This window comes from Takifugu flavidus, chromosome 21, assembly GCF_003711565.1.
Source record: "Takifugu flavidus isolate HTHZ2018 chromosome 21, ASM371156v2, whole genome shotgun sequence".
Taxonomy (NCBI): domain Eukaryota; kingdom Metazoa; phylum Chordata; class Actinopteri; order Tetraodontiformes; family Tetraodontidae; genus Takifugu; species Takifugu flavidus.
Window position 1 is genome coordinate 11,155,962 of NC_079540.1, and position 26,134 is coordinate 11,182,095.

Genomic DNA, 26,134 nt, shown 5'->3' on the forward strand with positions numbered 1-26,134 from the left:
AGACGGGACCAAAATCCTCTATTGTAACTGGGCAGACCAGGAAATATTGTCCAATCAGAATAATCGCCGTCAGGAAAATATCTTGGGCCGGTGGATGGAATTTCATCCGCTGACGGTATCCGGGCAGATTTGTGACCGTTGTCCAATCACAAGAGCCCCCGGCTTTGTAGTCAGGCAGACATAGCGAAGGCGTCCAATCACAAAAAAATCTGGAGGGGGATTTTGCTGTATCGTGGCTCAGGTATTTTCTTTTCTTTTTTAAAATCAATATTACAGAAAAACTCACTTAACTGACCGTTAATGTAAGGTAGAATTAACCGTTTTTGCTGAGGGGGGGATTTGAAATGATAAACGAGCGGTAAAGACACATTAATGGGGTGTTTCTGTGTGCTAGTTGATGCTATTTGTTAGCAAAGAGCTAGCCGTTCGGGGCTAGCTAGCATGTAGCCTGTACCTAATCGCGCGGTAAATGCCACCGTTGATTAATCTGACGTCTTCCGGTCTCGTGAGGCCGATCCGTCCACTTCTGATTTCACAGAAACGTTCCCCGGGGGTGGGGGGGACGTGGAGCCGCTGTCCCCGCTAATGGGGAGGCTTCTCTGGGGTCCGCTAGGCTGTTAGCTCGGCTCTGGCATGTTGAGCGGGCTCATTTCGCGTGTGTTGTAACGGTGGCGGGCACATGACCAGCGGCGCACGGCCGCGGTTAACACCGCACACGGGCGTGACATGAGCGGCGCGGGGGGCGAATATCGGAACCGGTTTGAGGGGTACCGGCACTGAGAGAGCCGCCATGTGCGGCGACTCCGCATCCAGCTGGATCATTTGCTGCCGGCTGTCAGTCCTGTCAGGCTGGAATTCAGGTGGGAGTGAGCCGGCTGTCTGCCTGTCAGTGCCGGAGAGAGGCACCATGGAGCCCGCTTTAGTTCAGCACTGTTACCGTCTTATATCATCCATACTAACAGCCTAGATGGGGGAATAGGAACCATAGGTCTACATGGACTAATAAATAAAAAACAGAAACTTAGATTTCATCGTGTTCGACGTTTAAAAAGAATTTTAAGTTGTAAAATCGTAATGATTTAAATGTTTCAGCTCTTCCTGTTGAGTACGTTGTACATTTTACCCCAAGTTTATAGAGACCAGTACTCACTGGGTCTCCTCTGGCCAGATGGTGGCACTCAGCACTGGTTAGTTGGTCCAATGTCAGAGGACCAGCGACACCGGCGGGGGGATGGCGGCCTGGAGGAGGGGGAAGGGGACACGGAGCCAAGCATGTTGTTGCAAAAGCTCAAGAGCAACATCTCGTGAGTGCGAAAGGACACAAAGTTGTGAATTTCTTTCCTGTGGTTTGTGAAAACCAGGTGCTACTTTTGTTTCTTTGTGGTTCTGTATTTAACAGGAAGAGTGTTCAGACCAAAGTGGATCAGATCCTGGTAAGACCACAACCATTAATGATCAAATGATACAGGTGACAGGAAGTGGCTCACCTCAGCGTTCCGCTTCCTTTCGACAGCAAGATGTTCAGCGTTTCTCTGACAACGACAAACTGTACCTGTACCTCCAGCTGCCCTCTGGACCGGGCTCTGGAGACAAAAGGTCAGAATCACCTGTGGAACTTGTACAGAGCAACAGCTGTGTGTCTCCACTGACACTGTGTGTGTGTGTGTGTGTGTGTGTGCAGTGGCAGCGATGCCAGTTCACTCAGCACAACAGACCAGCTTCACACCTGTAACTGGATCCGCAGTCACCTGGAGGAGCACTCAGACACCTGTCTACCAAAGCAGGATGTCTACGAGACGTACAGGTCTATAGCCTCACGCACACTCACACCTGTGTATTGGACGTCCTGGGTCACCTGACTGCCTTCCTGTCCCCGTCCTTCAGGAGGTACTGTGAGAACCTGCAGTACCGTCCTCTGAGCGCCGCCAACTTTGGGAAGATCATCAGAGACATTTTCCCGAACATCAAGGCGCGGCGGCTCGGTGGCAGAGGCCAGTCCAAATATCCTTTTGATCTTTCTGACTCTGCGGGGACGACAGCCCCAGTTATTATGGGACAGGAACACTTGTCAGTATATTTGGTTGCGGTTGCTGGTTGAATTCCTTGACCTGCCTGGCTGATACGTACTGTTACAGTGGCATCAGGAGAAAAACAGTCCTCAACATGCCTCTGCTGCCCAACCTTGACCTGAAGAATGACCCGGTACACACACTCACTCACACACAGTTTCACACACTCCGACACCCCCCCCCGAACCATCTTTATTATCATTTTCTTCCTGTAACTAACATAATTGGCTGGATTATACTGCTTCTTTTCCTCCTCAGGCTGAGCTCACTGAATTGGTGCAGACATACAAACAGGAAGTGACCGAGGCGGCGTGTGAGCTGATCTGTGATTGGGCTCAGAAGATCCTGAAGCGTTCCTTCGACACGGTGGTGGAGATCGCTCGTTATCTGATCCAAGAACACATCGTGAACCCCCGCTGTAGTCAGGCTGAGCTGGTCACGTCTGCGGCACTAGCAGGTGTGTGTGTGTGTGTGTGTGTGTGTGTGTGTGTGTGGTGTGTGTGTGTGTGTGTGTGTGACCGCTGACTTATCATCTGTCTGCAGGAGGTCCAGCCAAACCTCACAAGGTCATCAGAAAACCTTCTCTCAATTCTAAAGGAGAGAACGACGGTGCTGATTCCAAGGTGCTGACTTCACGTTGGTCTGCGATCACATGACCGATGATGTCACTCTCACGTGCTTTGTCTCGTGTGTCCTCAGAGGGAACTTGGCGATTCTTCCTCTTCGTCTTTGCTGAAGGGGGACAAATCAGCTGCAGCATCCAAGTCTTCGTGTGCCGATGGTCCACCTCCTCCCTCCTCCTCCTCCTCCTCCTCTCTGAAGCCTGCCGTACGTTGGCTCCTCCCTACAGAAAACGTGCTTTTGAAACGATCGGTTATCAGACGGTCCCGCCGCGATGGATCGGTGATTTAGTCGCCGATCCACCGGACGGATCGGTAACGTGCAGGTTTGCTGTGTGACAGGTGGAGGCCTTCATCAAGCAGTGGCCCAGAATCCTTCCACGAAGCTCGCTGCCCGATAAGGCCCAGCTCGCCGTCCGCTCGTCTCCGCCTTCGCTGGCTCCCAAAGACGCCGCAGTGGCGTCAGGTCCCGGCGGCGCCGCAACTGCCCCCGGTGCCGGTGGCGGGGGTGTAAAGGTGATTGCCATGGCAGCACTGCCCCAGCAGCAGGGCGGACCCGTCCCACTGATGATCCTGCCACAAAGCTGTTTGTCGTATGAGAGGGAGACGGTGGCTGCCCCGCCCCCGCCGCCGCCGCCGCCTCCTCAGCAGCAGCCTCCTGCAGCCCCCACCTCTGTGGTGCAGAAAGCGCGAGGAAGCGCCAGCAAGCGTCCACTGGAGATGGTGGCGGCTGGTGGAGGCGGGGGGGTGTCGGCTGGCTCCCCGTCCGGTGCTCCTCCGGTGAAGCGGAAACGCGGGCGACCAAGAAAACCTCGGCCAGAGGAGGCGCTGGCTCCTCCTCTCCCACCACCTGCTCCTCTGCCTCCTCATGCTTCTGCCCCTCCCCCCCAGACTCCTATCATCACCTCCCTCACAGGAGGAGTCATACAGAAAGCCTCGTCCTCGTCCTCGTCCTCCTCACAGCCCGTGTTGGTGATCCAGGACCAGTCGGCCGCGGGCCTGGTTTTGAGCCCGATGCCGGCCGTGTCGGGTCCGGCCCATCGGCTGATGGAGCAGCGCGGGGTGGTGGTGGTGCAGGACCCAGACAACCAGAGCCGCCCGCTGCTGCTGCTCCAGGCTCCATCCAACCCCAGCTGGGAGCTGGCAACGGCAGCATCCCGGACCCCGAAGGTGGAGGTCATCCAGAAAGCTCCCAGACCGGGCAACAACAGTGGTGGTGCACCTCCGCCAGCAGCACGTCTGTATCCTCCTCCTCCTCCCTCTCTTCCTCCGCCCCTGCTACACGAGGAGCAGGGGGAGGTGGAGATCACCCTAACCCCCGTGGAGCTGCCCCTCTGCCCGCCACCTCCTCCCGCTGCCCCCGTCACTGCTCCTGCCGCTCCCACCTTTTCCTCCATCAGTGTGAAGGAGGAGGAGGAGGCGAGTGAACCACGGAGGGAGGAGCAGTAACTGTCACCTTTTACCTCATTGCTAATAGGCCCCGCCCCTTACCTGTCGTGGTCGAAGTCCCAGACGAATACATGAAGCCAAAAGCTCCGCTGTCCTCCATCATCTCTCTTTGCACACAAAACTACCTGTCTGTCTGTCTGCCTGTCTGTCCTCCATCCCAGCGTTGGCTGTCTCATAGCAGCCACACACTTTTTTTTTTTACAAAACAGAAAATTGGTTCAAAGAGAAACAGGCTCAGACTTTTACTGGAGCTACTACGGGTCAGAACCTTGTAAAGGTTGTTCAGTCCAGCAGGGATTCAGCTGTGTTGATGAGGTTCTCCTCTGAACAGCTTAGGTTTGCTTCGGCTCGTGTGTGCGTGTGTGTGTGTGTGGTGTGTGTGTGTGTGTGTGCGGGTGCTGGGAGGATGCAGGAACATTTGCAAAACGTTTGTAGCACTCAAGTTTAGCCAGTGTAGCCGCTGTGGTTCTGGTTCCCGCTCTCTCCGACCTCCTCTTCATCGTCACTGAAGCTCCGCCCCTTTGGTCAAGGTGACCGTTTCCAGATGTTGAGCTAGTCCAGTAAAGAAAAGCGCGTTCTCCACCTTCAGGAGAACACTCACCTGGGGGTTCTTGTTCGTCATCGGAGGTCCAATTAATGTCCGGGTCGCGTTCAGAACCGACAGGTTGGATCAAAAAGATTTTCTCCACTTTCAGATATTTTTAGATAAAAAATTGACAAAACATTTGCGACCGTTTTTGGAGCCGTAGAGACTTTTCTGTCTCCTCCTTCTGACCCCGCGACACGGCAACAGTTTGCCTCTGTTGCCATGGTGACGTCATGTAGCTGGCAGTTGTTTGTCGGTGCCAAATGGCCTCTCGGTCCCAGCGATGCCGTGTTGTTGGTGCTAGTGCAGTGCCTCCATCGCCCTCCAGCTCTCCATCCTGCCGGTGTGTGTGTGTGTGGTGTGTGTGTGTGTGTGTGTGTGGGTGTGTGACCTTTGATGGCCGAGGATCAGAAGTGAAGCCAATGAAAAGTTGCACTCTTAAAGGTTTAACTGAAAGTTCCTGTATCTTGATGCACTGAGGGCGTCCGGAGGTGATCCAGAAGAGTTCGGAACCACCTGGTGAGGAGACCTAAAAGCAATATTTCACTTGACGGGCAACACATCAGCCACAATGCTGCTCTCAAAGGCTTCGTGCCAGTTTCCATGACAACGGGCCGTCTCCAATCTGCCTGTAGTCGGGTGACACTAGCAGAACGTGTCTACAGCGGACCCGTTGGGTTGTATTAGGACTTGTTCCTCACTCAGGACTTGGAATCTTTCTTCAGGGTTTGTTGGTTTTGCACTTGGTTGCAGGTCCTGGACTGGGACCTGGTTTGGGTTTCAGACTTGTCTCCACGGTTGTGGCTCTGCTAAGGACTCTTTGACTGCTCTAGACTCAGTAATTGGACCGGAGGGGAGTTTGTTCCTGTCTTTGGACTCTGCACATGCTCGTCACTCAGAGACTCAGTCCGCAACAGACCTGAGATCAGCGACCACGTGGGTCCTGTTGGTTCAGACGTGTTTGGACAGATGTTACTGAGCCCAGATGTCAAAGTCAAATGTTGCTTTTAGTTCCTTCTCGTTCAGAATCCAGTTTGGCCCAGTTTACCAGCGTTTGGGTTCCCAGATGGTGCTGGATATTGTCACTGTGAAACATTGTTGCTCCAAGATAGCCAAACCAGTAACGGGTCGGATCATCAAAGGTTAAAGGATCAGGATTGGGGTGGGGGTACGGCGCTCTCTGATGTCACTTCCTGCTGTTTAACGCCACTACACCTGAGAACAGAGCAGGAAGTAGTTCATTTGATCAGGTGGTCGCCTGTAGAAGGCCTGTGTTCTCAGAGAGGTCCTCCAGGGGGCGCTGTCAGGCGGTTGCTGCCGCTGCTCCATGGAAGGAGACTTCACCTTGGGCACAGCGCCACCTGCTGCCAGCAGAGGGCTGCAGCAGCCGCCTTCCAGCGCCCTGGCGGTCCTCACGTGACAGCAACAGGTGGGGCCATTAATCGCACGTGGCTCATTAAAACTTTATTTAAAAAAGATTCTTGCAGAGTTCAAGAATCGAGATTCAGCAGGTTTGATTATGACGAGGCGTCGGTGATCGGACGGATCCTTGGTGGGTGATGATGATGATGATGATGATGATGATGATGATGATGATGTTCAGCTGTTTCCTGTCAGAGACCCACTGGCACCGGAACCAGAATAAAACCATTTCAACCCAGAATAAAACCCTCCCCGCGTCTGTCGAGCGAGCAGGGTGAGTCCTTTATCATCAATCAGGCCTTCCAGGTGTCGCTACCTCAGGAACTCTGGGTAATGAAGTCCGTGGGGTTCTGGCACCAAACGGAGGGTTCCGGCCCAGTTGTCTTTGTTTGCTGTTGTCCTGCTGCTTCACAATTGTACAGCTTGTTGTTGTGCAGATTTTTATTGCTTCAAAGATCTTTTTAAAAGAATCTTTTCATTGTAGAAGTCCAAGACTTCCTGCATGATCCCGTGACTGTTTGTTTTTTTTACGTTATTAACTTTCAATGTTTGTTTTCCTCTTCTGCTGACATCTGCTTTTGCACTCGAGTTCGATCAGTCCAAAAAAAAAATAATGAACCTTGTTTGGAGACTCCAAAAATCAGTGAAATGCACCTTTATTTTCCCCCCGTGAGACTGTTTGTTGTGACGAGAAACGGAATATTAATGTGAATCTATTTTCCTACACTGAGACTGAGGGAATAAAGGAAGAGATGTTCACGGTCCCAGTCGACTCTTCTCTACCTCCGATGGTCAAACGTGTCAGCCCACCTGGGGGCGCCACGTGCTCCACCACGGCTCAACGTGACGTTCAAGATCACAAACAAACAGAACACAAACGTTACTGTAAAATAAAAACAAAATCACTATAATCAGTTGTGCTAGCATTAGCCGACTGCTACTAACAATGTTAATAGGACTATTTCAATGTTTTAACTCGATTTAAAGAATCGCTTGGAAATACAAACAAATCACCGGAAATATATATATATATATTTAATAAATTAAGAAACTACCGTCCACACTTGCTGGTGGGTGGATGAGCAGAATACTTGTGATCCAAAAGGAAACGACCAAAAACCGGAACTCTTAACAAGTTCACGTACATTTAAACGGAAACGGAGCGTATTCATTTTCAAATTAAAACATTTACGGAGGTGCCTATTGGTCGACCACATGATGCTATTTGTGTTTCACCTGAGTCTCTAATTGAACTTCATGTAGCACAGAAACAAATCAGTTAAATGTATAAAACAAGGCAATTACATGTAAATGTAGGCATAAAGGTGCCGTATAGCGACAGTGTAGGATCTATACAGCTAGAGACGTTTTCTTTGTGCTTTTATTGTGTAAATCACTACCGGAAACGGTCTCTAACAGCAGCTGTCTTGACGAAACTTGCGTCATTGCTGCTTTAAAGCACGCAGGGTCGAACCGAGCGGATCCGGGCTCCCAAATCCGGACAGATGGATCGATTGAAGACTTGAAGCTCAGATCCAAACTAGGATCGACTCCCGGACGGAATCCCGGTTTCCAGAGGTGAATTTAACCGGGAGACTCCAGGGACGCATCCCGATTACAGGCCCAGTCTGGGGACAGTTGATCCGGAGTCAAGACTCCTCATAACCGGGTAAGCGTCCTTCCTCTCCCGTCCTCGCCCCATTTTCCTCGGTGGTTTTGTCTGTTGTTGGCTCGCTTTAATCCATCCGCGGTGGCTGGCCGGGCCGTGGGCCTGCCCCGGTCCCCTTCTCCCCCTCCGACCACCGATTTGTTTTCATCAGAAGGGAGCGGCTCCGCTCCGGCTGTGCTGACTACAGCACCCCGATGTTGGTCGGAACCAGCTGCCAAGACCTGGAATATCCTCACGGTCTCAGCCCAAGTGCTCAAAATACTGCAGCTTTCACGTAAACGGTCCCATAAAATCCCGATGGATGTCAAAGAAAAGCGTCGTAGGTTGTGACGTCAGAGAGAGAGAGAGAGCTGTGATGTGACGATAAACTTCACTCTGTCTGAACTGCACACGTCACGCACACACAAACGCGCGCCGTGTCCTGGGCTAACGGCTAAGATATCGTTGTCCCACGTCAGTCACGCCTGGAAAGACTTTGGTTTTCAAGCAGACACGTGACCAGACTCTCCGCGAACGTTTGTCAATAAGAGATTTGATCAAATTCACTTCCGGTTAAATACAGGAAGTTTCCCCACAACGGGGACTGTTGGCGTGTCCTCACAGAGACGGAGAAGTCCCTCCACTCTGATCTGGGGATCCCCCCCCACTCTGAAATCTGTTTGATGACATCATCATCTTCCACATCTGCCCCTGTGATGATGTCATCTGGCAGAACAGCAACTTTTTTTAATCGTTTCCTCCAGCAGCTTTGATGTGTGTGAATTGATCGCTGATTAATTTAACCCTCACGTGGGGATCAGACACTGCTCACATGTTGATCAACCTGCTGACTTCAATCAGGAAAATCTGTTTTCCACAGTCTGTCCTCCAAAATGGCCGACACCGAGGTGTCCTTGTCCCCAGCTGTGCGGACCCTCCACCTTAGCCCCTCCCACGCTCCTGCTCCACCTCCCCCGGCCTCCTCTTCCTCCCCCACCACCTTCTCCTGTCCCTCCTCCCCATCCAGTGCCTCCTCCTCCTCCTCTTCTTCAACTTCGTCGTATTCCGAGAGTTCCTCTGACGTCCCGGCCCACCGTCACTACCAGCACCACCACCCCCGGCCGCAGCTCCAGCTGCCCCCGTCCCCCGTGGGCGAGCAGCCCTCCTCCCCCAGCGCCAGCCCCCGCAGCTCCAGCCCCAGCGGCAGCATCGGCAGCAGCGGCAGCCTCGGCAGCAGCACCAGCGAGGGCATCGGCAGCAGCGGCGCCTCCAGCGGCGGGGACCCCCGAGGACCCAGCCCCCCGCTGGACGTCATCTCGGAGGACGCCATGGAGATGGACCTCGGGGTGGACCAAGGTCAGAACCTTTCATTTCTCGACTCCAGAATGGTCATGTGATCACATCGTCGGCGAGTCCGGGTCGGGTCCCTGGAACTTCACTCTAGGACCTGTAAGGCCTTCTGGAGGCCCACACAGTGACCTGGTTCTGGTCCAGCCCAGTAGGTCATATCTAAATGTGGTTCTTTATCTGGGGCCACGGTGAGTCTTTTGGTTGCTGTGGAACCAGGTTCTCTCAGACCCTGTTGCTTCATCTTTTACAGCTTTAATGATCAAACGTCTGGTTGTTTCCCCCCCGCAGTCATCGACCCTGAAGTGGCTCTCAAGGCCTGCCAGGAGGTTCTCCTTAAGGTCAAGCTGAGGAACAGAGAAGCTCCTGAGCAGAAGCCTCAGGTCTGCTGTGACCTCTCCAAGAACCCACAGTGGTCCACCAGCACAGACACCCGCTCCATCAAAGAAGAAGACGAGGAGCAGGAGGAGCAGGGAGGTTCTGATACGCAGGTCCAGCAGGAGCCGCGTCCTCCCGGCCCCTCGGCGCCGCAGACCTCGACCTCCAAACAGTCCTGGCTGCTCCGTCTCTTTGAGTCCAAGCTGTTTGACGTGTCCATGGCGATCTCCTACCTGTACAAGTCGAAGGAGCCGGGCGTGCAGGCCTACATCGGCAACCGCCTCTTCAGCTTCCCCGACCGCGAGGTGGACTTCTACCTGCCGCAGCTGCTCAACATGTACGTGCACATGGACGCGGAGGTGGGCGACGCCATCCGGCCCTACCTGGTGAGTCTGCTAGCAAGGCCCGGCGCTGGTCCTCCGATCCGGGCTGTGCGGACCAGGACCGAACCGTGTTCCTGTCTTTCAGGTGCACCGTTGCAGAGGCAGCATCACCTTCTCGCTGCTGACGGCGTGGCAGCTGGGGGCGTACTCCTCCGACATGCACATCTCCACCCAGCGCCACTCCAGGGGGACCAAACTCCGAAAGCTCATCCTGTCCGATGACCTCAAGCCTCCCGCCTCCTCCCTGCCCGACGGTCCCAGGTCCCAGTCCGTCTCCGACGGCTCGGTTTCGTCGCCGCCGAACCACCGCCGTCACCACAGCAGCAACCTGGACCCTTCGCCGCCCCCCCCCACTGGCAGCCCCGCCCCAGGCAGCCCCGTCGCTGGGGAGGGGGAAGTCTTTGCGTCCCCATCTAAAAGGACCCACCACAGATCCAAGTCGGACGCCACCACGGTGGGAAACCCGCCGCCGTCTGGGCTCCGGCGAACCGGAAGTAACCCAAAAGTGGAGGCAGTCCACGAGGAGGTGAGGGGGGGGGGTAACCGTGACGACTGATGCCTGAAATCTGCTGATGCATGTTTGGCTCTGAGGGCTGAACGGTCACATGACCACTTCTGATTGGCTGACTGCTGCTAGAGGCGTGTCCAGACATCGTTCAGTCACATGACCAGGTCCCTGGCGAGATGTGACCGGATAAAATGGCCTCGTACTGGTGGTGTTACTGCTACTTGTCACCAGTACTTGTAATAGAGTAGTAATAGTGTGGTAATAAACACAGGCTTTGCCATACATTAACGGGACGTCTGAGACATGCCGTGATTCAGGAAGTTAAGCCATGTGTTGTGGGCGGAGCCTCTGCATCATTTAGATCATGTGATCATCGCTGAGTCGTGATTCTACCTCAGGACGAAGGACACTCGCTGAGTCAGTGAAGGCAACACGAAGTAACGTGGATGCGTTTTTGTGTAATTTAGAGTCCCTAATCGTGTGTGTGTGTGTGTGTGTGTGTGTGTGTGTTTTAGCCCGACCGGCTGCGTCCTCAGCGGGATTTTGTCAAGTCGCTGCTCTGCATCGGGAAGCGTTTGGCGACGCTTCCGACCAAAGAGCAGAAGACTCAGCGGCTGATCTCGGAACTGTCGCTGCTCAACCACAAGCTGCCAGCACGGGTGTGGCTGCCCACCGCCGAGCGCCAACATCACGTGTGTCGGATCCCACACACACAAGCCGTGGTCCTCAACTCCAAAGACAAGGTCCCACACACACACACACCTGGTCCCACACACACACACACACGGTCTCACACACACACACATGGTCCCAAACACACACACCCGGTGTCCCACACATACACACAGTCCCAAACACACACACCCGGTGTCCCACACACACACACCCGGTCCCACACACACACACTCAGACGCTGATGTCACATCCTCTTCCTCCTCTTCAGGCTCCGTACATCATCTACGTGGAAGTTTTGGAGTGCGAGAGCTTCGAGACGTCTCCCGTCCCTATCCGGATTCCAGAAACCAGAATCAGGACGGCTCGCTCGGCGGAGAACCTGGACTGTGGCGGCGGTGTGACGGCGGCTAACGCTAACTGCGGGATGACGTCGGAGCACCGAGCAGGAAGTTTCTCTACTGTCCAGAACTACGACAACGACGACGACGCCTGGGCGACGGACGACATCGGACAGCTCCAGGTGGAGGTGAGACACTTCTTCTGTGGTGGCGAACTCACCTGAAGATCTGGTGACGCTAGTGTGTGTGTGTGTGTGTGTTGCAGACGGAGGCTCAGACCAGCAGCAGCGACAACATCAGCCAGTTTTCAGTGGACAGCATCACCAGCCTGGAGAGCCGGGAGCCGGTCTTCATCGCCGCGGGCGACATCAGGTACAGGAGGTTCTGGTTCTGGTTCTGTTGTGGTGACTGTGGTGTTCCTCATAAACCTGCCGCCGTCTGATGTGGCTGCGCTGTGTGGGCGGAGCTTCGGGCTTCGGACCGTCGTTTGAGTGGCGATGACCTCAAAACTGTCAAAAGGGAAGTTCTGAGTTCTCGCCGCTGTGGTTCTCCAGGCGCCGTCTCTCGGAGAACCTTGCTCACCCTCCGACGTCGTTCAGGAGGGACCCCGAGGACCCGTCAGCCGTCGCCCTCAAAGAACCCTGGGAGGAGAAAGTCAGGTGGGACCCGTCGGCACCAGCTGTGTCCCTGAGTGGACTGAAGTGTGTTCTGACGCTGTGTGTGTGTGTGTGTGTGTGTGTGTGTGTGTGTGTGTGTGTTCAGGAGGATCAGGGAGGCGTCGCCCTACGGTCACCTGATGAACTGGCGCCTGCTGTCCGTCATCGTCAAGTGCGGAGACGACCTGCGGCAGGAGCTGCTGGCCTATCAGGTCCTCCGACAGCTGCAGGTACACGTTCTGACCCGTGTCGCCCCCTGGTGGCCGTCCCTGGTTTGGGTTCTGATCCGACGTGTCTGTTCTGCAGTCCATCTGGCAGCAGGAGCGGGTTCCTCTGTGGATCAAACCCTACAAGATCCTGGTGATGTCCTCGGACAGCGGGATGATCGAGCCGGTCCTCAACGCCGTGTCGCTGCACCAGGTGCCGCCGCCGTGTTCTGGCGTCAGGTTCTGGTTGTCTTGTGAGTAACGTTGGTTCTGTTGGACCTTCAGGTGCGGAAACAGAGCCAGCTGTCTCTGCTGGACTACTTCCTGCAGGAGCACGGTGCTCCCACCACGGAGGAGTTCCTGAGCGCTCAGCGGAACTTTGTGCAGAGCTGCGCCGGCTACAGCCTGATCTGCTACCTGCTGCAGGTCAAAGACAGGTGAGGCCCCGCCCACTGCGGGCTGCGCTGCCATGGGCCCCGCCCCTTCGTGACGCCGCCGCTGTCTCCGCAGGCACAACGGGAACATCCTGCTGGACTCCGAGGGCCACATCATCCACATCGACTTTGGCTTCATCCTGTCCAGCTCTCCCCGGAACCTCGGCTTCGAAACCTCCGCCTTCAAGCTGACGTCGGAGTTTGTGGACGTGGGTAACGTGTGCGCGCGTGTTGCCGATGGCGACGGGCACGCCGTGGCCTGACCAAGGTTGTGTGTGTCTGCAGGTGATGGGGGGTCCAGACGGCGACATGTTCATCTACTATAAGATGCTGATGCTTCAGGGTCTGATCGCAGCCAGGAAGCACATGGAGAAGGTTCTGCAGATCGTGGAGGTCATGCAACACGGTACCGACACGCTTCCGACACGCTTCCTCTACCTGTCAGGATTCCCCTGAGCATTTATCCCCCCCCCCCCCACAGGGTCCCACCTTCCCTGTTTCCATGGGTCCAGCACCATCCGCGGCCTGAAGGAGCGCTTCCACATGTCGCTGACGGAGGAGCAGCTGCAGGTGCTGGTGGAGCAGCTGGTGGACGGGTCCGTGCGCTCCATCACCACCAAACTGTACGACTCCTTCCAGTACGTCACCAACGGCATCATGTGACCCGCAGAGGCGATGCCTTTAGGGCAGCTGGGAAATTAAGAGCATCTGGAGGGACAACGGCTAAATCGGCTTAAACGAATGCTAATTTTTATCAGTCGATCTACGTGGAGATGCAGATTTGAGAGTCCTGCTGTGGGGGGAAAGAAGACGTTTGGTTTTATTTCCACCCACAAAGTTTTCCTAAAACATTCCACCAGAGGAGTTTGTATAGATTTAAATGGTTCTCCCACTTTTCTGCCACCAGCCCGTTCTTTAAGAACAGGAGAACGCTGTGAAGAAAGCACAATGTCTGGCCCCTTGTATTGAAATGTGGCCTCACAGGCGCTTTTGTTGTTGTCGAAGTGATAAAACACTCTAATTCTGTCCGCTGAGCATCAGAGAAGATGCGTTTAGAATAACAGATGTTTTTCTTCGGATCGGCTATTTTACCTTTTTAACAATCGTTCTCATCTCCTGTAGTTGATGACAGCTGACAACAACAGCATTAGCATGCTAACACCAGCATGTTTCTTTACTCAAATGGACGCTAATGTTGGCTTTGATGTCTTTTACAAACTGTATGAAACTTGAAGAGCAGGAGGTTAATCTGAAGTTTCATCTGGTTTCATTATAGTTTGAAGGTCCGTGCCGAATTTCACGCCATTTGTCTGTCGCTAACGCTAACTCTACAGTATTGAATTGAAGGACTATGAAAGGTTACAATGTAGCCTACAGGCTAAAGCAGTTCTTGTGGGAAATGGCAAAAATATCAGATTTTAGCAAACCTTCATCAGTTCCACTAACTTGTCATGTTGACATATTTAAAATTAAACTGCTGTTGATTTGCTCTATATGAGGGAGAGAGCGCCAAATTCCACATGTGAAATTAGGTTAACAGTTGTGTGGCGTTAACACATCATACATACATTCCACATGGACGCTTTAGCCTGGTGTACTAACAGAAAAATACTAGATGTAAATGCTAACATTAGCTACCACTACCGCTTTAGTCTTGTATTTTTTCGTGTCTTTTTACTATAAAAACCCATATCGTCAGGAAAACATTTCATGCTAGCTACTTACTAAGTGTTCATATCCAATATTTTTGTAAAGAAACACCAGCTAATAGAGTCAGCATGAGTCAGCGTTTCAAATGTGATTTAACCCGTTTTTAATTATAAGACACATAAATCTGCCTTGTAATTAAAAGCGAGCTGTAACACGACAGTAATGTTGCTAATTCTTGTTGGCATTAGCCTTCCGTTGTAGGTTTGCCATCTAATGGTAGCAAATGATATGAAGTTTGATCCCTGAACATGAATTTTCTCCCATGTTGTGTGCTGGCTAACTCCGCTAGCTTGGCCGTGTTTTGACCACTATGGAAGCACAGTTAATGTAAACATGTTGATATATGCTAAACATTTTCCCGCGCTCGACTAAACGAAGCTCTTCGTTTTCCGTTTTTGTTGTTCTGGATGTGCGTATTTAAACGAAATGTCAGTTTCTGCGGAAATCTTGATGCCTTGAAATGTACAGAAGGTACAAACGTAACAATGCAACCGGAGAGACGACGGTGTCTCCGGCCTGAGAAGTGCTTTAGCCCCGTTTGGACCGGGTCAGAACGGTTCTCTTTTCCTCATATGTTCTGTTTACCGGCAGGTTTTAAACTGTTCGTGGTTGCAAATGTTGTTCTTTTACCTTCTTTCCTCTGTCGGTTCAATGTGAAGCCACAAAAACCACTTCTTATTCAACACTACGTGTATTTCGCGGTTTTTTTTAAACGACGCTAACGTCCGTTTTTCAACCTTTTGGTTTTTAATAAAAAGATTTTATGCTGAAGAAGCTTCACAATGTATTTATTTACATAAAAACCCAGCTTTAAAGGACAGATTAAACCATTTAGTGTGTGAACAAAAGACGTTTTTATTGATTTAGCGATTAAATACAACCTTTAAAAGAGCAGACAGAAAAACGACGTCATCGACGCACGGCATGATGGGAAAGCGTTCGGAACCCCTGGAGGTTCTGTTCTGGTTCCTCCAGAGTCGGTCCGTGAAACAAACACCTTAAAACGCTTCGATTTTCAGCCAAATCTGGGATTTCTTTCACTTTATCACCTTGTTGAAAAAGTGGTGACTGTGAATTTGACATTTGTTGATGAAAGTCGGCAGAAAAATGGACTAAAAGCAGGCAGAAAACATTAAAATCCTTTAGAAAAACGTGTCAGTTCACGTCACCTCACTCAGAAAGTTACCAAAATATTAAATATTTGTAACAAAAGTTTGTTTCTATTTACATTTTGGAATTTGACTGTTTTCATCCAAACTGATCAGCTGATCTGGGGTCAGGTTGGAATTCCACATGATGGGATATCTTTGGAATTCTTACGGATGTATTTAAATCAAATATTTGGTGTATTCTTCTGACAGCTTTTAAGAACAAAAACTAGAATAGGCTAGTGTAGTAGAGTAGAAATCAGATTTCCTGTAGCTCTTTACAGATCCCAGCTCTCACTGGTCATGTGACCCACAGCTGATCGTTACAGGTGAGCTCGACAGGTAAAAATGGTTCAGCGACAAGAAAATCATCCACTGCTTAAGAGTTAAAGTGTGATCAATGAATCCTGCAATTATCATCAGATTAAGACTCACTTTTGCTGAACGGACACAAATTAGTGGTCAATTATATAAGACACTGATCAATAAAGCTGAAACATAACGGACGAGTAAATAATCATGAGGAAAAAGGCTTCCATCACACATCAAACTGCTCGGACATAGAAAACACTGAAGTTTGGCATTGCGCGTGTGTGTGTGTGTGTGTGTTCTTGCTACATGTTGAGTACCAAAACACTCGTTCTACTAGCAAAGTGAGGACATTTTGTCTGGTCCTCACAACTTCAAAGGACTGTTTGAAGGTTAAGACCTGGTTGCAGGGTCAGGAACTGGGTCAGGAAGTCTAGGAGAGTCCTCACAAAGATAGAAGCACAAGGGTGTGTGTGTGTGTAACTGCTCTATAGGACGACACAGTCTGAATCTTTGTCTTTTCTTCTGGCTCCTCCCTGTTGTGACCCTTGACCTCTGGCCTAGAAACACAATGACATCATCACCACGACAACAGAGCTGAGTTCATCCTGGAAGTGCTCGTGTTAACACACACTTAACGTTAACTTCCTGTTCGGACGTTGGCTAACGACAGTTAAGCCTGTTAGTGGGCGGGGCTTTGCTGCTGTTACCTGTGCTGCAGCTGGCGGCTCCCCCTGCTGCTGGTTCTGGAGGTGCTGCTGGTTCTGGTACTCCTCCTGCTGGAGCTGTCGGGCCAGTTCCAGGTCACTAAGGGGTCCTGCGGCCCCGCCCTGCTGCTGCAGGGACACCGCCACCAGGTAGTCCTGATGTCAGCAACACATCCTGTCAATCGGCCGTTCCTCCAGCGGCCCTCGCCAACACCCGACTCACCTGGTCGATCTGCCGCTGCTGCTCCTCGGCGCTGGGCGCCAGGGCGCCGCTGGGCGGGACTCTCTGCGGGGGGTGACACAGTCTGAAGTCGGAATCACAGAAGTTCCCGTCTCCCTCCACGTTGTGAAGAGATTCCCAGACCAGACCCTCCTCCTGCAGGAAGCCCTGGTCCGTCACCAGCAGGTACAGGTGACCCTACAGCGCAGAGCTATATTAACACCAGCCAGGGAGAGCGACAGGCGGGGGTGTGAGAGCAGCGCCACCTTGTGTTTAATCATGGTACTGAAGTGGTTGTTCCTGAAGAAGACGGAGATCTCTCCCTCTTTGGCCGTGGTGTTGAGCTCACACAGACCGTGATAGGACAGCTGGGTGGCCGTGGACTCCAGGAACTGCTCCGCTACCAGACCTGCGGCGTGCACACACACACACACACACACACACACACACACACACACACACACACACACACACACACACACACACACACACACACACACACACACACAGGTAGGAGTGTGTGTTCATACCCCACAAAAAACAGGTCTCATGCATGTTTTTACCTTCACTGACTCGACTGCTGTCAGCTGAGTGTTTGTAGTCGATGATTTTCTCCACCAGCTGGTTGTAGCTGAGCTTCCCCACCGCTGCCACCATCTCTGGACTCTGAGGGTCCAGCAGCCAGCCGTGGTACAGCGGGATGTCCAGCAGGTCAAACACGATACACTCGGGCGTGTATTCAAAGTCTGACACGCCAGTGAAGCGCACGTTAACATCCAGACCGGTGGAGAGCTTTGGGAGCACGGCCATGGTGTCGCTCATGTTCTGACACACACAAACACACATTTTTACACTGAGTGTGGAATATACCGGCTAGGTAAGTGTGTGTGTGTGTGTGTGTGTGTGTGTGTGTGTGTGTGTGTGTGTGTTTACCTGTTGGAAGTTGAGCTCCATCCCATCAGCCTTCTCTCTGGGGGTGACAGACAGCACACACTCCCCTACACACAGACACGCCACAAAATAATTTAATAGAATCTGATACCATCACTTCCTGTGGTCCTGGGGGGGGGGGTCTTACCCAGGTGAGCCATCAGGTCTTCAGTGGTGACGACTTCAGTCTGAGCAGGAAGCTTCGCCTGAGCACAAACTCGTTTAAGTTGAGGGGTTAAAGGTCACTGACTCAACGCGATGGCGGCGCTGGACCCACCTTCCATCGTAGGAACAGCGTGTTCATGATGGCCAGCAGGGGGCAGGGTCCGTTCTCACTCTGCGTGATGATGGGGGTCTTCTTCTCCTTCCAGGTGATCCATTTCACCAGGTAATACGCCGGCATGTTACCCCCCGGCTCAGTGCTGACGGAGGGAGCCACTGCAGCGCCCCCTGTGGTCGGGAAGGCAATTCCAGTTTTATTCAGAAAAACAAAGTTTTTTGAATGTTTTCATTCCTCTGACTTGACTCGATCACACAAGAGATGCAAAGATGTCGTTGCCACTCTTGGCCTCACCCTCAGCGCCCAGCTGCTGGTCGTCCTTCAGACCAGGAACCTCAGTGGACGTGGAGCTGGTCTGTGGACCACAGCAGGACGGGGACAGACTGTCCTCCATGTCCAGCGAGCTGGCTGCGGCCGTGAGCCCGTCTGAGAACTCCAGACTAGGGATGGAGAAGGAAGCAGAGTCCGAGGACTCCTGTTGGTCGTCTGAGGCGCCTGCCGTGACCACGGACGAGTTCTCGTTCTCGTCGAGGTCCAAACCTGCCGGTACACATCAGAGAGCCAACAGCTGCAGACCTTCCTCACAACATCCAAATGATGAAGTGTTGTTGGCTGAGAAGATCAAATCCAGATCCTGGAGCTGGTCTGACCTCTTACCTGCTTCTTCTCCTCCGTCTATCCTGCCCCTCAGCAGGACCGACAGAGATTCTTCTTCTGTGGTGGCCAGAGTCATGGTCCCGTTTTCAGAGGACATCGATGATGACTCTGGCGGGGTGGGCGTGGCCTCTTCATCATCATCATCCACTGCTGCGGCAGGAAAAAGACTGTTGGCGGCGCTGCTGCTCAGGACAGCAGCCCCAGTCTTTGTTGTGGGGAGGATCAGTTCTTTGTTTTCAGCAGGAAAAGATGTTTCCTCCCCGTCAGGTTCAGTCGGCGCTGAGCTGGGCGACGCCATCGTCGGCTCATCAAATAACAACAGGAATTAATCAGCTGCAACGCGCAGCAGTCTCGGGGCATCTGTGTTGACTGATACTTAAGATGGCCGTGTGGTGACAAACACCCGCCGAGGCCCCAACATGGCCGCCCACACAGCCTCAGTAATCACGCCAAAGCAGGTTTCACCAAACCAACCCAGCCATCCGACCAACACCGATCATTGCCAGCTTATGCCCGTTCATCAAAATTCCAGCTCCGAATCGTCTGCTGACAGGAAGTGCTCATTTGACTACGTGGTAAACTGGGTCAGCGATGGCTGACAACTTCCTGCTTCACCTGCAGACAGGAAGTAGCTCACCAAACTGTAATAAAAAAAAGAGTCAATTCAGTTTGCTGTTAGACAGACTTTCCTAAAGATGATAATGGACACATGAACCATGAGGTACAGCTGTTCTGACAGTCTGCCACCAGGTGTCGCTACAACAGCCGCAAACCTTTATTTCAGAGGCTTCCCTTTATCTGTATCCATTTACCATCACAGGTAAGTTAATTTAGCCCACAGTTCAAATTATTCCACTTCTGCGAGTTAAGGGTCGTCAAAAACAAAAACACTGGATGACAAGTTTGCTTTAATGACTTTAAAATTGCTCAATTATAATAATTGATCAGGTCTTGGTTCGGGCGTCGTCGAGTCCTGTGCTGCTGCTAGATCAGCTAGATCAAAGCTAAGCCGTCCTCTATGACGTCAGCACTGGCGGACATCACTGCTGGACAGGTAAGAAGCCAGGACAGGATAAAAGTCTGGCAACAGGTCAAATAATAAGGGCGAGTTTATTTTTAGGGTTCACATCTTTAATCTTAATCTACAAGGTGACAACGAGTCAGCAGCTGTCTGAAAAACCTCATCAACAACATGAATGTAACTGGAGCTCCCGACAACAGCCACCACAACCAAAACAGCCCAGCTGGGAGGCGGAACCGCGCTGAGCCGCTGACAGTTCTACATTAAGCAGATTTCTGGTGGAGAAAAACTGTTAGAGCTAGCAAAGCTGACACTAGCGCTCTGAGCTAACTAAGTTAGCTAAGTTAGCTGGTGTCCTACAAAGTACGAAAAGGAAGAATCAAATTAAATCCACGTGCAAACCACATCACATATCTAACTGTTTTTTGTTTTTTACTACAAACGAATAAATGGGAGCTTAAACAACAAGTGTAATGGTGTACCGTTAGCAGGTCCGGGTCCCTCCTGGTGCTGGCTGCTGAGCGGTCATGCTAGCTGTTTACATTTACCAACGCGAATGGTAGAAGCCACGCCCTTAAAATGCGTCACATCCGGGTAGCGCCCGCTAGCTATGTCACCTTTTCTACATAAATCATGAAAATAGACCCAAAGCAACACCCACAAAAGTGTTAGAATTATCACACCAACAAATTTAACATTTAACATCCACGTACTTTTAAACAATTTGCTATTTTTGCGTGTGACACATCCTAGTTGAAGTTAACCAAAGAAATAACAACCTGGCTGCATTTTTGTATGCGTGACGATGTTGGACGTGATTCAATCGGCGAATGACCCGAACCCAGCTGGCCCGTTCGCATTCGTTGCTGGCAAAGTTGTTAAAACAGGCTTCCATCCATCCAGGACCTGTATATCTCCAGGACCCGGAGGTGTGCAGGTCGGATCACGGCCGACCCTTCCCACCCTGGTCACGGACTGTTTTCCCCCCTCCCCTCAGGCAGGAGACTACGGTCCATTCGGACCAAAACCTCCCGCTACATGAACAGCTTCTTCCCCTCTGCCATCAGGCTGCTGAACACCAAGTGACTTATCACTTAAGCACCATGTACAGCAGCCAGTCGGACTCACGAGCAATACATTACTCCTGCTTGGACCTGCACTATTTCTTACCACATACCTCTTACCACCTACTATTTATGTATATAATGTATATATGTCTTATCTTATTTTGTCTTATTTTATTTTATTTAACTTATTCTAGTGTGGTCTTCTTTATGTTGATTGTCGCAGCGTCACACCATGACACATTCCTAGTTTGTGTAATACTGTGTATTACATGAACAATGGCAATAAACCTGCTTCTGATTCTGATTCTGATTCTGACAATGAGAAATATATGAAAGTCGTCAAACGTGAGCGACGTTAAAACGAACTTGTGGCGTCTGGTGTGTTAGAGTTTCTGAGTAACTGTCGGGCTTTTGGGCTGAAGTTCTGATTAGATATTTAATTATTTCGGTTTTGACAGACCTCCACAATAGAATGGGTCACTAGTTCAGACCTGATGTGCTGGCGTCTGAGGCCCGATGACCTTCAAAATGATCAATATTGTTTAATCATTTAGAATTTTAGATACAATCTCCTGAACATTTTTAGACATCACACCAACATTTTTCTTTTGTCATCATTTATGCTGCCTTGAAGATGAGCTGAGCACGTGTTCTGTCAGATGGTTAAATTGGAAGTTTGTGAACAAGTCTGAAATAAAATGTCTCCATTTCAACAACAGTTTAAACTTAGTTTTAATTCACACAAATCATAGTTTCTAAAAAAAAAAGGGGGTGGGGGGGTGGGGACAAAAACTAAACATAAACACTGTACAAATGCAAATGGTCTGAGGAGGAGTCCCAGATGAGCTCAGACAACAGAAGAGTTTACTATCAGCATCAGGACATCTTCTGGAAGACAAAGACCAGGTAGATACCTGCACCAGGTGAGAGGGAGAGTCTGTTAACAAGCAGCCGCCAGGTAAATGAGAAATGCAAGAATGTTGGTGTTTTTAAAGCTAAAGACCGGTGTTGTATGTTTATGTAGTAATATTAGTGAGGCGCAGACATAGAGGACGTGTCCTGAGGTGTTCTGGGTTCATGTGGTTCTCTCGGACATGAAACGTCATTGAAAGGGTGGTGAAACATCGCACACAACAAATGTGACAACCAAACGGACTTACTAGTTGCCTCCCACTCAGATTTGCTCAACGTTCCCTGCAAAGGACAAAGCACACTATTAGACCATGTTCAGAACCAGACCTGGACCCAGACGGTGCCGTCACAACACCCACCACAGGGAGTCTGACTCCTGCCCTGCTGCAGTGCTCTTCAGCATGGCTGTACTCTGCGCTGGCGTCTGAGGCCCGATGACCTTTTCCATCACCGGGAAACGGCTGAAACAGACATTTATTCAAAGTTCCCCTCAAAGATCTGAGTACTGAGACGTTTCATGACACAAAAGAGCTTTGAGAGATTGGAACAGCTTCAGAATCTCATGCTGGTTATTAAGAGCTTCACCTCCAGAGCCATCATCTTCATCATGAGGTTACGATGTTGCTCCTTCTTCACCTTCTCCTGGAAGAACTCGGAGAACCGCTGCTTCGACACCAGACGCATGTTATGGCGCTTGGCCATGCTGGCGGGACCACAGAAGAAGAATGAGCTCGTGGTCTTTAACAATGTTCAGTGGGGCAGAGGCAGAAACTCACTGCTCAAACAGAGGGAAGTAGACCAGAAACTCTGGGACGTTGACAACGTCCTCCAGGCTGAAGTGGTACTGACATCTGAAGAGAGGATACGGACCTTTGGACCCAAAGGACACGTTGAACACCTCGTTACCGAATGACAGAGAGTCCGACGCCTCCAGACGTTTCCTGTTGAGGAAGATGCGACAGCGGAGTTAACGGAGTTCTGTCTTCACTGTGGACCGAAGACTCTATCAGTCAGAGGTCTCACACAAGTTCAAAGGCATCCGGCGTGGTTCCGATGAAGAAGCCTCCGGGTTTCAGCCTCTCACAGGCATTTCTCAGCATCATCTCGGCCTTTTGTTCACTCTCAAATGAGTAATGATACACAAACTGACAGCTGCAGATGTCAAACATCAGTTGGTCATCGTCCAGCTTCTCAGACAGAACTTCCTGCAACCATAAAAAAACCTTGAAGACTATCTGGACGGTGACCAGGTCCAGAATGTAGGCGTTTACCTTAGTGCAGTCCGCGGTGATGAACTGAGCGCTGAAGAGTCTTTCACTCATGTGACTCCTCCTCTTCATGTCGTCATAGCGACTGCGACACTGTTCCACTGAGACTGCAGCGATATCTGACAACAAACACAATAATTCAGGCTCAAAGTTGGACAGAGCCCGGCTCTTGGCCCCACCCACCCAAAACCTTCGACTTCCTCTGAGCATTTGTAACAGGAAGACGAACGGACGGCTGTGAAGAAATCCCCGATCTAATTTTCTGGAGCTTGAATTTGAAAGAAGTTTTTGAACCGTGACAGGAAAATTAAGGAAATATTCTTAGGTGGAGCCAAAGATCAACTAGACCTTGTTACCTGCACATACAAGGTGACTGATCCCTCCTCTCCTCCACTTTAACAGATCTCCTCCTTTTCCACAGCCGAGGTCCAGCACTGACACCTGCCGAGAGCCTCCTGCCCATACCTTCTCCAGGATCTCGCCTGTCAAACAAACAGCAACGTGATGTAGATGTAATCAGGTGTGTTCGAGTGCTCTATGGATTCACGTGTGCCACCTACCAATCAGGACGCTCTTCAGCCAATTGTTGAAATTCCTCATGAAGAAAATTCGGCTTCGACTTCGCACAGCCAGGCCGACTTCCTGCAGGCTGTTATAGTGACTCGCTACCTTCACGCTGTGATCAGTCACCTGACAGGTCAATGACAAACGTCAACATCGACTCTCAGTATACACTCTGAGCTGATCTCATTGACTGATGATCTACCAGCTTTTTGGCGGGCAAATCGTCCTGGTCTTCATGTTTCCTCTTCAGCCTTGATTTGTCCTCCTCACCTGCGTCCTCCCTCGGTCCTTTTGTCCCAACAGGCTGAAGCTCTGAATCGTCCTGGTCTTCATGTTTCCTCTTCAGCCTTGATTTGTCCTCCTCACCTGCATCCTCCCTCGGTCCTTTTGTCCCAACAGGCTGAAGCTCTGAATCGTCCTGGTCTTCATGTTTCCTCTTCAGCCTTGATTTGTCCTCCTCACCTGCATCCTCCCTCTGTCCTTTTGTCCCAACAGGCTGAAGCTCCATCATTTATGCTAAAATCACAAATTCACGCTAGTATATATGTCACAACTTCCACTGATACAAGATCATTTAACATCGTTAATGACCAAGAAGAGTGTTTGTTCTGGATTAATTTCAAAGGTATGAAACACTTTAAATGTCACGTGTTGCTCGTGATCAAATCAAGGGTTATGATTTATTTTTGTGAATATGTCATTAGTTCGAGATGATGATGTAAAATATCCTGGAAATAAGTAAATAATCTGTTTAGATTTCTAAATCTGGATATCCAGCCCGACTCGCTTACGATGTTCTGGAGCAGCTTGGCATTTAAATGCACTACACAAGTGAACGCTGCTGCTACATCATGGAAATGTTATTATCAAATAAATAATCATTAACAAACAACTGTGGCCGTTGTTTTGTCGGTTCTGGTGGGGGGCTAATTTCTTAGACACTGAATGGGGGAAAATGGATAAAATTCCGAAGTGCTGTGCTTCGGATTCTAACGTTAGCAATTAGCAGAGTAATAGATTTACCTCTAAGGAAAAGACGAGCGGTGGTTCGAATATTGATTTAACAGGAGAATTAGTCATCCAAAACAACCTTTCAGACTAAATAAGAATCAAATGTCGCAGATAACATATACCATTAAAAACAACGAAAAACAAGGAGAAAACCTTACAATGCAAAAGCCCGAGCTGTACGTAACTTCCGTTCAAATGCGTCATATTTGTGCGTCTCACCGGTAGTGACGTAAGGCGTGTTCAGTAACTTCACCCTACTGTAAATAATGAATAATTAATACATTATTATAAACTGTAATAAAGTATTCAAATAATGCTGCTCAGCAAAACAGACACAACATAATACATACATGCATACTTCTTTATTTTGCTGATTATTATTATTTATTTTGTTTATTTTGACCTGTTATACACCGTTTGTCCAGTAGATGAGCTACTAGAGCAAATGAAGCATCAAGCTTCGCGTTGGAGTGAATCGATTTGTTGAAAAGCTTCAAAGCTTGAGGAAGCTTCATCTTTCCATCACTAAATCAGAACAAAATCAGTAGTGCCAATCAAGCACACACATTGTTTACTCCGTATACAATTGACATCTGATAACGGATGTGTGGGTCAACTATTTTTTGGTAAAATTTTAAATTGCTTTTCTTTCATTTGAAACAATGAAAAGTTAGCTACAATCAGACTGAGTCAAGATCAAATGAAGGAGAGGTTCTGAGGTTGCAGTCTGGATGAGCCGATGCTGACGGATCAGATGGGCTTCAGTTTCGGATCAGCCTGTTCTGGATCTGTTTCAGCAGGTGATCCTGTCTGGTATGCCTGAAATCCTCCCAGCGGACAAAGATGAAGAGACAAAACGCTGAAGATCAGGTAGCATCTGGATTCTTCACTGCAATGAAAAGAACAGAGGACATGAGCTGGTCAACCCTGGTCATGTGACCTCCAAGTTGTTTGACCTCAGTTTAACCTTTTTATACTCGTCTGTGATCAACACTTTTAGATCTAATTTTACACAAGAGCAATAAAGACCAGGAGTGTGGTCTGTGGATCACTGTCGTCTCTAAAGAAGACCAAATGAAAATCATTAATAAAACACTTCTTTTAAAATCAGACTAAAGTGTTTACAGAACACAGATGGTTCACAGACAGGGGATGGAAAGACTGGTGGATGGATGAAAGGATGAGTGCTCTGATGAATGGATGGAAGTTCTATAAACATGTAAATCTGACCTTACCGTGTTTCAAAGCCGCGGCGATTCTGAATGAAGCAGCGCTGAAGCTAAAAAGCTTCTAGGGCTGCTCAGAAGAGTCCGTTTACACCGAGAGACGTCTTAGACAGAGGAGGCTTTGATTCACAAATACCACACACACACCCACACACACACACACACACACATGCACACCCACACACACACCCACACACACACGCACACACAAAATAAGTTTCTCCTCATCGATCAGCTGTAGCAACACAAATGTTACAGCGACAGTTATGAACACGTTAAAAACTCTCTGCTGGTGCTGATTTTAAAGTCAGTCAAGATGAGCTCATCAATGACCAGACACAGTCGGGGAAACACTGATGTTCATGGCAAAGTTCTGATGAGCTGA

General features: G+C 50.3%; 4 protein-coding genes and 1 long non-coding RNA gene across 9 annotated transcripts; 2 read left to right on the plus strand and 3 right to left on the minus strand.

Moving 5' to 3' along the window:
* The first annotated feature begins 116 nt into the window (after nucleotides 1-116).
* On the plus strand, nucleotides 117-6,910 carry rfx5 (regulatory factor X, 5). 4 transcript variants are annotated; one of them, XM_057021014.1, is made up of 11 exons: nucleotides 117-241; nucleotides 1,169-1,304; nucleotides 1,400-1,433; nucleotides 1,514-1,596; nucleotides 1,682-1,804; nucleotides 1,885-2,001; nucleotides 2,124-2,202; nucleotides 2,328-2,526; nucleotides 2,613-2,692; nucleotides 2,769-2,897; nucleotides 3,032-6,910. In XM_057021014.1, exons 2-11 carry the CDS (start codon nucleotides 1,201-1,203, stop codon nucleotides 4,136-4,138), a joined length of 2,055 nt encoding a protein of 684 aa, XP_056876994.1. In that variant the 5' UTR covers nucleotides 117-241; nucleotides 1,169-1,200; the 3' UTR covers nucleotides 4,139-6,910. The 4 variants fall into 4 exon arrangements, with proteins under 4 accessions (XP_056876994.1, XP_056876995.1, XP_056876993.1 ...); XM_057021015.1 differs by having other exon boundaries at nucleotides 192-241; nucleotides 1,130-1,304; XM_057021013.1 differs by lacking the exon at nucleotides 117-241 and adding an exon at nucleotides 303-860.
* Nucleotides 6,787-7,279, minus strand: LOC130518493 (uncharacterized). Its single transcript, XR_008948052.1, has 2 exons — nucleotides 7,202-7,279; nucleotides 6,787-7,029 (listed from the first exon to the last, which is right to left on the minus strand). It is a non-coding gene; the product is annotated as an uncharacterized LOC130518493 (long non-coding RNA).
* Nucleotides 7,280-7,535: 256 nt separating this feature from the next.
* On the plus strand, nucleotides 7,536-15,453 carry LOC130518417 (phosphatidylinositol 4-kinase beta-like). The gene is made up of 14 exons (XM_057020999.1): nucleotides 7,536-7,815; nucleotides 8,675-9,150; nucleotides 9,433-9,905; nucleotides 9,988-10,428; nucleotides 10,926-11,153; nucleotides 11,354-11,611; nucleotides 11,689-11,795; nucleotides 11,978-12,082; nucleotides 12,186-12,309; nucleotides 12,386-12,499; nucleotides 12,571-12,722; nucleotides 12,796-12,928; nucleotides 13,005-13,125; nucleotides 13,201-15,453. The coding sequence occupies exons 2-14, from the start codon at nucleotides 8,688-8,690 to the stop codon at nucleotides 13,380-13,382; spliced, it is 2,901 nt and encodes a 966-aa protein (XP_056876979.1). The 5' UTR covers nucleotides 7,536-7,815; nucleotides 8,675-8,687; the 3' UTR covers nucleotides 13,383-15,453.
* mindy1 (MINDY lysine 48 deubiquitinase 1) lies at nucleotides 15,260-20,342 on the minus strand. Its single transcript, XM_057021023.1, has 11 exons — nucleotides 20,184-20,342; nucleotides 18,681-19,321; nucleotides 18,318-18,563; nucleotides 18,021-18,193; nucleotides 17,892-17,949; nucleotides 17,747-17,811; nucleotides 17,377-17,638; nucleotides 17,080-17,222; nucleotides 16,817-17,011; nucleotides 16,597-16,749; nucleotides 15,260-16,446 (listed from the first exon to the last, which is right to left on the minus strand). The coding sequence occupies exons 2-11, from the start codon at nucleotides 18,976-18,978 to the stop codon at nucleotides 16,375-16,377; spliced, it is 1,665 nt and encodes a 554-aa protein (XP_056877003.1). The 5' UTR covers nucleotides 18,979-19,321; nucleotides 20,184-20,342; the 3' UTR covers nucleotides 15,260-16,374.
* Nucleotides 20,343-21,475: 1,133 nt separating this feature from the next.
* Nucleotides 21,476-24,809, minus strand: rnmt (RNA (guanine-7-) methyltransferase). 2 transcript variants are annotated; one of them, XM_057021054.1, is made up of 11 exons: nucleotides 24,682-24,809; nucleotides 23,715-24,028; nucleotides 23,509-23,638; nucleotides 23,305-23,430; nucleotides 22,952-23,067; nucleotides 22,704-22,885; nucleotides 22,457-22,621; nucleotides 22,266-22,383; nucleotides 22,040-22,141; nucleotides 21,929-21,962; nucleotides 21,476-21,682 (listed from the first exon to the last, which is right to left on the minus strand). In XM_057021054.1, exons 2-11 carry the CDS (start codon nucleotides 24,021-24,023, stop codon nucleotides 21,645-21,647), a joined length of 1,320 nt encoding a protein of 439 aa, XP_056877034.1. In that variant the 5' UTR covers nucleotides 24,024-24,028; nucleotides 24,682-24,809; the 3' UTR covers nucleotides 21,476-21,644. The 2 variants fall into 2 exon arrangements, with proteins under 2 accessions (XP_056877034.1, XP_056877035.1); XM_057021055.1 differs by having other exon boundaries at nucleotides 24,536-24,711.
* Between the last annotated feature and the right edge of the window lie 1,325 nt (nucleotides 24,810-26,134).

Excerpts from the sequence above, each read along its gene's own strand:
- rfx5 (XM_057021011.1), top strand. The coding sequence starts at position 1,084 with ATGTTTCAGCTCTTCCTGTTGAGTACGTTGTACATTTTACCCCAAGTT. Across the intron at positions 1,805-1,884 it reads GATGTCTACGAGACGTACAG|GAGGTACTGTGAGAACCTGC; the intron begins GTCTATAGCCTC and ends CCCGTCCTTCAG. Across the intron at positions 2,203-2,327 it reads TTGACCTGAAGAATGACCCG|GCTGAGCTCACTGAATTGGT; the intron begins GTACACACACTC and ends TTTCCTCCTCAG.
- mindy1 (XM_057021023.1), bottom strand. The coding sequence starts at position 18,978 with ATGGCGTCGCCCAGCTCAGCGCCGACTGAACCTGACGGGGAGGAAACA. Across the intron at positions 18,564-18,680 it reads AGACGGAGGAGAAGAAGCAG|GTTTGGACCTCGACGAGAAC; the intron begins GTAAGAGGTCAG and ends GTGTACCGGCAG. Across the intron at positions 17,950-18,020 it reads CGCTGTTCCTACGATGGAAG|GCGAAGCTTCCTGCTCAGAC; the intron begins GTGGGTCCAGCG and ends GTTTGTGCTCAG.
- rnmt (XM_057021054.1), bottom strand. The coding sequence starts at position 24,023 with ATGATGGAGCTTCAGCCTGTTGGGACAAAAGGACAGAGGGAGGATGCA. Across the intron at positions 23,639-23,714 it reads ATTTGCCCGCCAAAAAGCTG|GTGACTGATCACAGCGTGAA; the intron begins GTAGATCATCAG and ends TTGACCTGTCAG. Across the intron at positions 22,622-22,703 it reads CCGGATGCCTTTGAACTTGT|GAAACGTCTGGAGGCGTCGG; the intron begins GTGAGACCTCTG and ends CTTCCTCAACAG.
- LOC130518417 (XM_057020999.1), top strand. The coding sequence starts at position 8,688 with ATGGCCGACACCGAGGTGTCCTTGTCCCCAGCTGTGCGGACCCTCCAC. Across the intron at positions 11,796-11,977 it reads ATCGCCGCGGGCGACATCAG|GCGCCGTCTCTCGGAGAACC; the intron begins GTACAGGAGGTT and ends GTGGTTCTCCAG. Across the intron at positions 12,929-13,004 it reads TGACGTCGGAGTTTGTGGAC|GTGATGGGGGGTCCAGACGG; the intron begins GTGGGTAACGTG and ends GTGTGTCTGCAG.